Here is a 14227-nt window from a genome sequence, read left to right as displayed (position 1 = left end):
AAGTGGGCTTCTGGCATAAGAGGCACTCTACTGTGAACAGATGTCTGGTAAATTATACCTAATCATAAAGTGCAGACAGAAAGTAGCTGCACTCAACCTAACCTGTCAATGGTAAGACTGCAAATGAGGAAGAGTAGATGAGTGCCTATTTACAAGAAAGAAAACTAAATGGGGGGGAAAACAGCTCTGACAGGCAGGTAAGTAACCTGTGGCTCTAGATATGTCTTAATTGCCATCTGGCGTTCACAATCATGACAAACCGATATAAAACCACATTGCAAATTGTTTGACTACTAGCAGCATGTACGGTTTATAAATGGTCATTGATTTGAACTGTACTATATGAACGCAACTCATAATTCTCTCATAGTGATGATTGGGTCTCACTTGCCGTTCTTGCTTATCCCCATGGGTAGAATTGTGATGATTATGGAATTTGGAGTAACGATTAATTGCCATACATTAACTATGTCAATTTGCAAGTCATGTTTGTTGAAAAATGTTTTAACCTTGTAATGCATATTTTTTTATTTTATCTACGAACTACACTCTTCTCCGTATGCCTTTGGACAGTGAAGCTAAAATTGTAAATTTGGCTCTATACTCCTGCATTTTGGATTTGACAAACGTTTCATATGAGGCGACAGTAGAGAATATCAAAAATAGGGGAGAGTTGTGTTTTATTTTGTATTATTATTATTATTTTTAAATTGGGCACAGGGGAGGGTAGTGCTATTTTCACTGGTTTACATTCGTCCTTTTGGAAGTTTTACTATATAATTTCTTCCATCCTAGCCAAATGTCTGTCTAGATCTGCAATAGGCTAACTACTAGCAATCATACCACACAAAAGTCCTTCAAAGCTGCACCAATTTTCTATATAAATTCACAATAACAAGGGGGAGTAGCTGATAGGCAGCGGAGAGGCCAAGTGCGTCATTGCGCATTGAGAGAACATTGAAGACAAGAGACGCGAAGCTCGAAGAGCTTCCCTATTGATCTTGTTTAGGGGCAATACAATGACCCTAGACTAGCCTACAATACCACAATACAATTAATAATTAATTCAACTTCTACTGCACTTTTAATTACAAAAAGAATCTCAAAGCTCTTGAAAACGCAAAACAAACAAGAATAAAATACAGATATGATAGAGTGGGTCTGGATTACGATTCTTTGCCGAAGTTTAAAGTGGAGTGTTTCAAGACTCAAACAGTCAAGAAGGAACCACATGGGATGAGCACAGTTCACTCTCCATTGAAGGCGTCTCCCCGGCGTCTCGCCATCCCGGCGGTCTGACAGACTCCTCCGTAACCGTTGAATCTCTGGTCTTATAGAACGAGATGAAGTTTGTTTTTGAGCTCTCTCTCACTCAGGATAATTATGACAGCTGCTCATAACTTCAGATGATAACCTCCTGAGCAATCAAATTGTCACTTCCAGCTCACCATGCATTGTAGTCCTCTTTATTGGGTTAGGAGACCGTCGAAACAAAAAAGACTGGTGTAGTCAAATCAAAATGCATTAGTTAGCATTGCTACCGTAGCCTGGTAGAATTGCTAGCTAGCCATCTTTAGAAATATGATTTTCCATGAATTCATAGGCAGGAAACAAATGGATGCAATCCAGACCTTATCTGTACACATTTGGCTGTTCAAAACTAAAAAGGAAAAAAAGTAAGATGTTTCAAACCAAAAAAACAGAAAATATTCAAATGTACAGGAGCCCTCTGCCTAGGTGACCTCACAGCGCCAAGGAACTTCAATTGTATTGTTGTTTTTAAGTGGGTACAAAATTCTACTCTACGCTGTGAACTGCAGTGAATATGTCATTTGAATTACTGACCGAAACCCCTGTGATTTGAATGTTTCATTCTGTTTGGATCAGTTGTGGGTATATACTCAAAAGTTCAAAAGGTCTAGAAAAGCACAGTAGCAGGCCAGTCTGGCTGTATTCTGAGATGAGCCGTAACAGACGGCACATCATTCTCCAAAGCTGTCCTATAATAATGTGGCCACATATGCGCCCAGCTATTCAGGAAATTGACTTACTTCCTATTGGGTTAAACAAAGCTGTAAACGAATACAACAAGTTTGCAAAGTCACAAGCTTGATGCAGTCATTATGTGCAAGGACTGTGGGACCAAATACTGAACCCTGACTACTTTAATACACTAAGTGATTTTATCATATACGTATGACTTCTTCAAATGGGGGGACCGGATACATAAAGTGCTATTACTTCTATATGGTAAAATAGACATTCTGTGTCACCTAATATGAAACATTTGATGTCAAATCCAAAATGTATAGAGCCAAATTTAAAATGTAGCTTCACTGTCCAAAAACATACGGAGGGAAGTGTACCTGATAAATACAACACCTGACACCCAGTCTGACAAACTAATGGATTTGACCACTATGAACATTTGGAAATTAATGTTCTCCTCCCAACCATGTTGTTCTGCTCATACAATTATTGCCAACTTGACCCTTTTCATGTAAAAATTAAACACATATTGGATAAACTATATCTACTTGAATATGAAGTTGAATTCCCTTCTCCTAAAATGAATGTATTAACATTTATAAACTTCATGGTTATTGTCCATATTTGTCGGCTACACAATTATACAATAATTGTGCCAGCCTGACCCATAGTGAAATGGCAGGCTCTCTGGCCCCTGCTTGCCACTATGGCTAATGGGAAGGGCAGAGTACAGTCATGTAGATGGTTCATGTACGGTCATGCAGATCAGTATTCCTTGGTAGTTAGAATGTACACCTGCTCTATCTAGAATGTCCAAATAAGTGATGAGGAAGGTGGAAGTCTTCACTCATCACAACATTGAGCATTTTTTACATTTATATTTTACTGTGTAGTCATTAAGATGCTGCTCTTATCAGTGGCGATTTTAGCATATAAATCTTGGTGGGGCAAACAAAACAAAAAAATGGGGGATGCATGCCAGCAAAGCCACTACACAACACACTAAACAATACATTAATTGCACTATAACGGTGTCAAACTGTGCCCACAAACTGTTAGGGCCTACATCAAGCTGTCCCAACAGAAGAGTCTCAACAGCAGTTCCAACACCTTACCACTGCTACACCTGGCTATCAGCGGAGCCTTGTCTGGCAGCGAAACAGTTCATTCAGCCTTATAAACAGCCTTTTAAAACAAACATAGCTGATATGGCTGACTTGCTTAAACAAATGTGCTTTCTACTAACAATTGAGATGTACAAACTAGAGGTCGACCGATTAATCGGAATGGCCGATTAATTAGGGCCGATTTCAAGTTTTCATAACAATCGGTAATCGGTATTTTTGGACACCGATTTGCCGATTTTTAAAATTATATATTTTTTTTTATACCTTAATTTAACTAGGCAAGTCAGTTAAGAACACATTCTTATTTTCAATGACGGCCTAGGAACGGTGGGTTAACTGCCTTGTTCAGGGGCAGAACGACAGATTTTTACCTTGTCAGCTCGGTGATTCGTTTTTGCAATCTTCCGGTTACTAGTCCAACGCTCTAAACCCCTGCCTACCTGTTACGCGAGGGCAGCAAGAAGGGCAGCAAGAAGCCAAGGTAAGTTGCTAGTGTAACAGTATAACTTTAAACCGTCCCCTCGCCTCGCCCCGACACGGGCACGAACCAGGGACCCTCTGCACACATCAACAACAGTCACCCACGAAGCGTCGTTACCCATCGCAGAGCAAGGGGCAACACTACTTGTAGGTTTCAGAGCAAGTGACTGATTGAAACGCTAGTAGCGCGTACCCGCTAACTAGCTAGCCATTTCACATCCGTTACACTCACCCCCCTTTCAACCTCCTCCTTTTCCGCAGCAACCAGTGATCCGGGTCAACAGCATCAATGTAACAGTATAACTTTAAACCGTCCCCTCGCCCCGACACGGGCGCAAACCAGGGACCCTCTGCACACATCAACAACAGTCACCCACGAAGCGTCGTTACCCATCGCTCCACAAAAGCCGCGGCTCTTGCAGAGCAAGGGGCAACACTACTTGTAGGTTTCAGAGCAAGTGACGTAACTGATTGAAATGCTAGTAGCGCGTACCCGCTAACTAGCTAGCCATTTCACATCCGTTACACTAGCTAGCATTAAACTTATCTTATAAAAAACAATCAATCTTAACATAATCACTAGTTAACTACACATGGTTGATGATATTACTAGTTTATCTAGTGTGTCCTGCATTTCTCATCGAATCACAGTGTCACACCCTGGCCTTAGTTATCTTTGTTTTCATTATTATTTTAGTTAGGTCAGGGTGTGACATGGGGATGTATGTGTTTTGGTTTGTCTAGGGGTTTGTACGTTTAATGGGGCAGTGTCTTGTCTAGGTGTTTGTATGTCTATGGCTGCCTAGATTGGTTCTCAATTAGAGACAGCTGTGGTTGATTGTCTCTGATTGAGAGCCATATTTAAGGCAGCCATAGGCATTTGGGTTTTGTGGGTAATTGTCTATGTTCTATGTTGCATGTGTGCACTTAGTTCAGTTTAGCTTCACGTTTGTTTTGTTCATTTTGTAAGTGTTTGTTTTTTCCTTCATTAAAAGATGTATTTTTCACGCGCTGCGCCTTGGTCCTCTCTCTCTTATCAAGACGATCGTGACACACCGCCTACTTCAACAAACGGGTGATGATTTAACAAGTGCAAATGCGGAATGGTTCTCTATTTCACTGAAAGAATAAACGTTTTGTTTTCGAAATTATAGTTTCCGGATTCGACCATATTAATGACCTAAGGCTAGTATTTCTGTGTGTTATTATGTTATAATTAAGTCTATGATTTGATAGAGTAGTCTGACTGAGCGATGGTAGGCAGCAGCAGGCTCGTAAGCATTCATTCAAACAGCGCTTTCGTGCGTTTGCCAGCAGCTATTGCACTGTTTATGACTTCAAGCCTATCAACTCCCGAGATTAGGCTGGTGTAACCGATGTGAAATGGCTAGCTAGTTAGCGGTGTGCGCGCTAATAGCGTTTCAAACGTCACGTGCTCTGAGACTTGGAGTAGTTGTTCCCCTTGCTCTGCATGGGTAACGCTGCTTCGAGGGTGGCTGTTGTCGATGTGTTCCTGGTTCGAGCCCAGGTAGGAGCGAGGAGAGGGACGGAAGCTATACTGTTACACTGGCAATACTAAAGTGCCTATAAGAACATCCAATAGTCAAAGGTATATGAAATACAAATCGTATAGAGAGAAATAGTCCTATAATAAGTACAACCTAAAACTTCTTACCTGGGAATATTGAAGACTCATGTTAAAAGGAACCACCAGCTTTCATATGTTCTCATGGTCTGAGCAAAGAACTTAAACGTTAGCTTTTTTACATGGCACATTCTGCACTTTTACTTTCTTCTCCAACACTTTGTTTTTACATTATTTAAACCAAATTGAACATGTTTCATTATTTATTTGAGGCTACATTTATTTTATTTTTGTATTATATTAAGTTAAAATAAGTGTTCATTTAGTATTGTTGTAATTGTCATTATTACAAATAAAATGTAAATAAATCGGCATCGGCCTTTTTTGGTCCTCCAATAATTGGTATCGGTGTTAAAAAATCATAATCGGTCGACCTCTAGTACAAACTATGGCATAAGTGGATAAGAGGGATTTCGATTAATACATTAATGAGCGAGCTAGGATGGACCTAGTCAATATAACTATTTGTTCAACACCTTTGAAATGTACAGTGACAGAGTTCAGAACACGGGCCGTTCTTACAGTGTTCTCCCTGTACACCAAGTCAGAGCTGTAGGATAAATAAAGGGGGCATATAAGCAGATAATGAAAGCTCTTTCAATATTCGATGATTACATTTCTGAAAAACAGTTTATAGGCTACATGTGCACCACCAAGTCAGAACAGTAGGCAACATTAAAAGGGGAAAATAGACCAAATTATTAGGGTGAGTCACATGGGTTACCAACAGCTGACTACACAACATACACTTAGTATTACTTTCCTAGCTACAGTATACATATCTCTCTGGCGTTGAGCAGGCGTTTCAATGCCATGACAGAGGGTGTCACGTCTGCTGCAGACGCAGTTGATTAGTTTATTTCTGGAGTCAGTTGGAGCTAAGAGTGTTTCCAAGTTTCAAACATGTTTTCAAATGCCATTGAAATGGCAGCAGCGGTATGAGAACCAGCACATTCTTGAGCATGCAATAGGGCTTTCCTCAGTACGAAATCCTCATCGACTCACTGTGCTGTCAGACTCAGCATACTCATAGGGCTGACATCGCTGGTCCAAAGAAGAGAAATTAGAGAGAAATTAGAGAGAAATTAGTTGTGAAGCTAATAGCAAGTAGCATAATTAATTCCATTATCTTTGCGTTAACGGATTTCGCCTTTGAGTTGTCGCGCTGAAATGTTCTTACTCTTTCAAATGACTGCTGGACTTGAACTTGTTTAGTTGTTGGAAATTCGCTTAGTATTTTTCTGCTTTTGTTCTGTGTAGCGCTGTATTTTTTTGTGGCGTCATGACGTCATCTACTTACGTTATATTTAAACGTATGTCAGCTTTGACACCGGTTTTGCACATCGGTGTTATCTAGACATCGGGCCGATGCTGGCATTTTTAGCTAATATCGGCCGATTCCGATATGCTCACCGATATATTGTGCATCCGTACCTTAAACCCAGAATAGGGACCACACACCCACTCCACTGAATAGCAGGCTAGTGATTGCTTTTCAATGCTTGCAGTTAGCTACTGATTCCTTCTAAACCACTCATTGTTGAATTTGCAATTTCCAACTTGTGTAATGTTTATGTCCAATGGCCTACGAGCAGATATGTTTTATCTATAATTTCTCTTCATATGACAAGGATTAAAAAGGATTTGCCAGTATATTGTGAACTTTGTTCATGATGATGACTGCTAGCTAAGATTTTGAAAGTATGATGTTCAGTCCAATCAAAGCTTCTGTGGATATAACGTGATTTGACGTCATTTCATCTGTGGCCAATGACCTTGAGCCTTCTTGGATGGGCACTTGTAATGTAACGCTATGGCAGCACCGAAGGGGCTTGAATTTGAGCTTTACCCTTAGATTTGGCAGTGACGTAGTGTCCCCATGAGTGACAGAACACTGAGCCAATCATGGCGCAACTAGAGAACATTAGCAACCCCTACTCTTCGTATTTTCCGCTGGCTGCCCCACCACCACAGAAAGCACGGAGCTAGGCTGAAACACCTGCATTTTGGAGCTGGCTTACTCAAGAAAGCAAAAAAAAGAGACAATGTTTGTATGCGGCTCTATCAACATTTTTTTATATTTTTTTTATTACATTGTTTGCAAACTGATATGTGACACGTATTAATGACAATGCCTGCTGACTGCAGGAATGTCCACCAGAGCTGTTACCAGATAATTGAATGTTCAATTCTCTACCACATGCCGCCTCCAACTTCATTTTAGAGAATTTGGCAGTATGTCCAACCGGACTAAAAATCGCAGACCATGCGTAACCACTCCAGCCCCTCCACATCCGGCTACTTCACCTGCGGGATCGTCTGAGACCAGCCACCTGGACAGCTGATGAAACTGAGGAGTATTTCGGTCTGTAATGAAGCCCTTTTGTGGGGGAAAACTAATTCTGATTAGCTGGGCTTGGCTCCCCAGTAGGTGGGCTCACCCATGGCCCACCCTGCAGGCCCACCCCATGGCTCCTCAATCATGTGAAATCCATAGATAAGGGCCTAATGAATTTATTTCAATTGACTGATTTCCTTGTATAAACTGTAACTCAGGACAAATGTGGAAAAACTTTGTTCAGTATAGTATACCGGTCAACTATCTATCCTGCACTCCATCCATAGTGACAGTTGGACTGTTTGTCCAGATCTGCAATGTGTTCTTGCAATTATACCACGCATACAATTAATAAAATCTGCACCAATTTTATATATAAAATCCACAAGAGAGGAATAGCTGATAGGCAGTGGGGAGACCAGGTCCATCATTACACATGAAAGAAGAGTGCAGAGACGCAGCTCAAAAAGCTCCTCTATTGATCTTGTTAAGGGACAAAACAATTATCCTACAACACCACAATCCAATGAATAATTGCATTATTGTTTTCAAGTGAGTACAATTCTACTCTAGGCTGCAATATGCAGTGAAAATGTAACTTGAATAATAGAGCAAAAGCCCTGTTATTTGAATGTTTCGTTCCATTTGGATCAGTTGTGGGTCTACTCTCGATAGATTATAGAAAGGCACAGTTGCAGACCAGTCTGGTTCTATTTTTTTACTTCTAATACTGATGAGCTGGCTGTTGCCGATCATCATTCTCCCAAGTCGAGACCACATAGGCCTACATCAGGGTTTCCCAAACTCGGTCCTCCGGACCCCAAGTGCTGCTCCTTTTGTTTTTTTCCCTAGCACCACACAGCTGATTCAAATAAATTAATCAACAAGTTTGATCATTTGAATCAGCTGAGTAGTGTTAGGGCAAAAACCAAAACGTGCACCCCTTGGGGTCCCGAGAACCGAGTTTAGGAAACAGCGGGCTATATGCTTCCAGCAGGCCCAGTTATTCAGGAAAGCTTAACACACATTCTGCCTCCTTTCCAATCCGAGCGGCTATTCGTCAACCGGGAACCTAATGCTTCAATACTTTTTAAAATGTATTACCTTTTACATCAAGTTTACGAAACATTAGGAACACTTGCTCTTTCCATGACCAGGTGAAAGCTATGATCCCTTATTGATGTCACCTGTTAAATCCACTTCAATCAGTGTAGATGAAGGGGGAGACAGGTTTAAAGCCTTGAGACCAATTGAAACATTCAGAGGGTGAATGGGCAAGCAAGACAAAGGATTTAAGTGCCTTTGAACGGGGCATAGTAGTAGGTAGTAGGTGCCAGGAGCACCGGTTTGAGTGTGTCAAGAACTGCAATGCTGCTGGGTTTTTCACCCTCAACAGTTTGTGTGTATCAAGAATGGTCCACCATCCAAAAGACATCAAGCCAACTTGACACAACGGTGGCAACAATTGGAGTCAACATGGGCGAACGCTTTCGACACCTTGTAGAGTCCATGCCCAGACAGAATGAAGCTGTTCTGAGGGCAAACGGAGGTGCAAAGCAATATTAAGTTGTTCCTAATGTTTTGTACACTCAGTGTATGTGTGGCATAAACAACTAGTCACAATGTTTTAATCTGATTGCGCTACCTGCACACGTTCATCCACACTGATAATTACAGCATCCGAACTGCGCAAAATCCATTCGACTAAAGGATAGAGACATTGTTACAAAACACCCAAAGGTTTAATGACATTCGGAGATTGTCAAACCAAGCCTTCAATCGATCCTGTTTCAAGTTAATGTCACATGCACAAGTACAGTGAAATGCCTTTCTTGCAAACTCTAAACCCAACAACGCAGTAATCAATCAACAACGTAAATACTAAAAATAACAAAGTAGGAAGGGGTGGATGTATTTTCGGTTTGTCGAGATTAACACCTCAATTAAATTGAGTTTGTCAAAGCTGATGATGATGAACGCTCAAAGTTAGTAAATCGGTATGCATTTATGAGTTGTTTATTGGTTGTGTGTGGTGCATTGGCACATAAATCTGTTGGTGGAAAATGATTTGCAGTTGTTTTCTATGAGTATAGCAGCCAAATGTTGAACATCTGATTTCCAGCATTTTTGTTGGAAATCAGGCAGGGTGAGCTCGTACGTGGTGGTCCGCGAACCCTCAACCTTCTGGCCCGTTAGACCTGCATGGCATCAACTGTGCCACAAAAAAAAACACGCTGAAGCGGTAAAATCGATATCCTAGTTTATAAACACAGAGTTGCTACAGTTGTTATTTATGGAGGTAATATCATTTTTTTTGTTAATTTTATGAGGGGGGGGGAGGGTGTGAAATGTTTATTTACAGTACAAGGGGAGGGTCATGTGAAAATATTTTTAAGGTTGTGGAGGAGGGTGCATTTTTGACACCTCGAGTTGGACCAGCAATGTAAAGAGCCTCTTATCATGATTTTACATTACATCTACCTATTTTATTTTTTTAAACGGTTTCATCATAGTACTGTAGAAAACGTTTATAAATAATAATTAAAAAAATGTAAAAGGTATTACAATTTGTGTTTGGTTCAGTTTAGAAAGATGGAACAAATTCAGTCTCAGCGAAAGCAATTAATTTCAAAAGTAGAGTGAATTAGGTTTATGACATAGTAACCTACAGTTTAGCCAAGTCATATGAATTGAGCACATGCACACATGAACTTCTATCACGTTGATTCAAAATAAACCATCGCTTTCGACTGATCTTTTGACATTAGCTATTTTTCATATGGTTAGAGTAACTATTTGACTTAATGTTCAGGATACAGAATGTGGTAACAAAAAGATGTCGCAAACTTTATCATGCATAAACGGCAGACATATGATTGAGTCCACTCAAACTGTCAGGCTGTTGCCTAAATTTCAAGTCCAACTGCAACACATGACACAGAAAAACAGCCTACAATTACCGCCTAAACAAGTTCTCACGAAACACATGATACATGCAGTGGTCGCACAAAGTTTGTCTTATAGCCTACCTGTGCTCAGCTGTGCGACGGATATAAATATCAACGCCGCTTCAACCGTGTTGAGCCTGGGATGAGTCATGCCCGGAGCCACATCTGCTTGGTTCGCGGACGCCCTGTCTATACCATGTTTCTAGAGAAAATCATTACTTTCGTGTTTACTTTCGTGTTTAAATCCGTCACGTACAGTTCACTCTAAATAAGCAGTGAGAGAGCTGAATAAGCAGGCAGATTTGCTCCGCCTCTGTCGACTGGAATTTAAAAGGATTAACGCTCCCCAGCTAGCACATTAAAAGTTCTGGGAACGTCTGTTTTTGGTTTCACAAGTAAGGTTGGTTGTGGGAAGTAAGCCACATAAATTTCCTGACCCGCAAAACGAAATGTTTTGCAAACAGAAGTGGACATTTTGCCTGTTCTAGGAATGTTAATTTTTACGTTACAGGGAGGTTCTGAGAACATTTTACTCTGGTTCACTGAAACATTTCCTGGGAGGTTTTATCAACTCTCTGAGAATGGAAATCATAGTTTTTAAAACCAGTTGAATTGACAACTGACAGTTTTACTGTGGCTTTAGTCATCAATCTTGCAAGAGGGCAATATTTTATTAATGTAGTATTGTTGAGAAAAGCAATGACCTTTGTTTTTCACCTGGAATTGTTTATTTATGTCTGAGGGGAAAAAAACGATCCAACCGATATGATCTAGTACACAATAAAAGTATAATTAAACATATACAAATATGATATGATAAATAAAACAAATTGTGAATGAATAAGACTTTTCATACTTTATAATATGTCCATATATAGTTCTGTTTTTCTACCCAAAATATTTCACCTTCTTTATTACTTTAACAAACATATAACGTTGGTGATAGTCAAAAATCGGTAACATTTGTGAACGTCTAAATCAACAACTCGTGCCCTTCCTATAAACAAGGGGACAAGGGTTATCTGAAGAGCTCAATGTGGCTGCCTCTGACGTAAAACAAATGTTTGACTTCCACACAAAATTACTTCTTCTTACTCATTTTAGGTTTAAGGAAGTGCGTAGGTTGCATTCTTTATCGTAGAGCTATGAAAGTTATGTATTTAGATTCCACTGCTTGAGACAAATTCAGCGATTGCTTTGCCATGTTTGTGCCATGAAGCAGTCGATCTGGATAAATGTTTTTTAAGGACCGCCCGTTTAACATAACGTTGCAGTGAAGTTATATAAATGGATATAATGATGTAGCCGAAGGAGAGGCAAATAAACTTTTATTCAACAGAGGACGTTTACATGGTCCTAGGAAGGTATGAATGTCTGTCTTCTGACTTATAAAATGGTGGGAAATCAATAAAATAAGTAATGTAAACATATACATATATTTTTAAGTAATTCTAGAGCCCGATTTTGGGTACTGTCAGCTTAAGAGGCTTAAAGGTAATTACATAACATTCTGAAAACATTCTCTAAATGTTGTGAAAGTTTTGTAATAACACTGCTAACTTTTTTTGAACTCCATGCACAGATACAGTAATTCACATAGAAATCCGTGAGATTCAAACTATGATCTCTATCCCTGGAATTAGTCCACTGCGCCACCAGGATAGAGCTAGCATGCCATGTTTTTAACGCATACAAAGCCATTCATTTCAGTCTATTCAAACAGACCAAGGTTGAATCTTTTCCAGGTATTTGCAAATGTTCCATTCCGAGAATAAATCACTTTTCTCCCGGGTAACCCAGGATTTCTTGCCAAATTCAAAAGCATTATAAAAGCATATAAATGGGCCTGTCTGGATTTGATTAGAGCTTTGATCGGAAATTCAAGCCTGATGCTACCTGAGCCTGATGAGCCATACATTAAATACATTTTATGAGCCCTACATTAAATCAAATAAAATGGTATTTGTCACATGAGCCAAATACAACAGCCTTCCGTCTAGCCACTCTACCATAAAGGTCTGCTTTGGAACCACCAAGACTCTTCCTAGAGCTGGTGACCGAGCCAAACTGAGTAATCAGGGGAGAAGGGCCTTGGTCAGGGAGGTGACCAAGAACCCGATCATCACTCTGACAGAGCTCCAGAGTTCTTCTGAGGAGATGGGAGAACCTTCCAGAAGGACAACCATCTCTGCAGCACTCTACCAATAAGGCTTTTATGGGAGAGTGGCTAGACAAAAGCCACTCCTCAGTAAAATGCACATGACAGCCTGCTTGGAGGGGTGGCTTGGGGACAAGTCTCTGAATGTCCTTGAGTGGCCCAGCCAGAGCCTGGACTTGAACCCGATCGAACATCTCTGAAGAGACCTGAAAATAGCTGTGCAGCAACCCTCCCCTTACAACCTGACAGAGCTTGAGAGGATCTGCAGAGATTAATGGGGAAAATTTGTAGCGTCATACCCAAGAAGACTTGAGGCTGTAATCGCTGCCAAAAGTGCTTCAACAAAGTACTGAGTAAAGGGTCTGAATACTTATGTAATTGTGATATTTCAGCTTCATTTGTATTTTTTTTGCTCAAATTTCGAATAATCTGTTTTTGCTTTGTCATTATGGGTATTTGTGTGTAGATTGATGAGGGGGAAAAAACGATTTAATAAATTTTAGAATAAGGCTGTAAGGTAACAAAATGTGAAAGAAAGTAAAGGGGTCTGAATACTTTCCGAATGCACCGGATCAATCTAGAACAGGATTATCTATTTTGGATGCAATTTGAAAGGAGTCGATGCTCGCGCAGGCACTGATGTAAAGCAACGATATTCGAGTGATAGGCTGTTTTAAAACTCAGGAGCTGCAATAATAAAAACAAAACATCTTTACAATTAAAAAATAAGGTGACCTTCAAAAGCCAGATGGAGATGAGTAAATTAGACGTGTATTCGGTCTTTATATTACTATAGCATAGACTATGCTGCAGCAAATGCAGGCCTACCTGTCACAAGAACAAAAGTAACCATGATGAGATTATAGGTCTACAACATGCGTTGTGAAGTGTGCTCCATACTGAAATGGGCTGTCTGTCCCCACCCTGAGTGTTGATGATTCATCATGCAGAGGCTGTAGAGCAGCCAGATTTAGACATTTTATATAATTTAACAGTTCCATTTCCCGCCCTGCTGTTCATATAAATTATTTATTATAATTTACCGGTTTCTCTCAGTTATTTATCCCAGGAAAAGGGAGTGGTTTTGTGCGGTAAATACCGGTAAATCGCACACACCTGAACACACTTAACAAAATAAAAGGAGAAACAGAGTTTAAATAACATTCTTCGAACATTTTCTGAACTTCACTTGTATGGTAGGAAATGTATCTTGCTGACACATCGTAAGATTTTTGGTCCTAAAACAGGTGTCCCAACACTTGCAGCAGCTAGAATGCAGTGATGGTCTTTGATTTTAGCAGCTTACACATATGAGATACAGTACAAACCATCAGAGCAGCATGGCAATGCAGATGCATTGTCCAGACTCCCCCTGAGTGATTGTAGGGGTCCTACCCCAAATCCACTGTGTTGAGTGTCATTTATAGATACAGCACTTGAAACTGAGAAAGATCCTGTATTGAAAATAGTTAAGCATTTATGTCAAAAGAAAGTTTGAACTTACCATTATGGGAGGATGACTCTGTTCTTTGGGGGTTACAG

General features: G+C 40.1%; 1 protein-coding gene across 1 annotated transcript in view; it reads right to left on the bottom strand.

Moving 5' to 3' along the window:
• LOC129821332 (activin receptor type-1C-like) overlaps positions 1-10844 on the bottom strand; it is a 30894-nt gene extending 20050 nt beyond the window's left edge. The window contains exon 1 of the mRNA XM_055878903.1: positions 10609-10844. Within this exon, the coding sequence (XP_055734878.1) occupies positions 10609-10678 (70 nt within the window). The 5' untranslated portion in view covers positions 10679-10844. The remainder of the gene's footprint in view (positions 1-10608) is intronic.
• Between the last annotated feature and the right edge of the window lie 3383 nt (positions 10845-14227).

The sequence above is a fragment of the Salvelinus fontinalis genome, chromosome 23, assembly GCF_029448725.1.
Source record: "Salvelinus fontinalis isolate EN_2023a chromosome 23, ASM2944872v1, whole genome shotgun sequence".
Classification (NCBI taxonomy): Eukaryota; Metazoa; Chordata; class Actinopteri; order Salmoniformes; family Salmonidae; genus Salvelinus; species Salvelinus fontinalis.
This window is presented reverse-complemented; position numbering and strand designations above follow the sequence as displayed.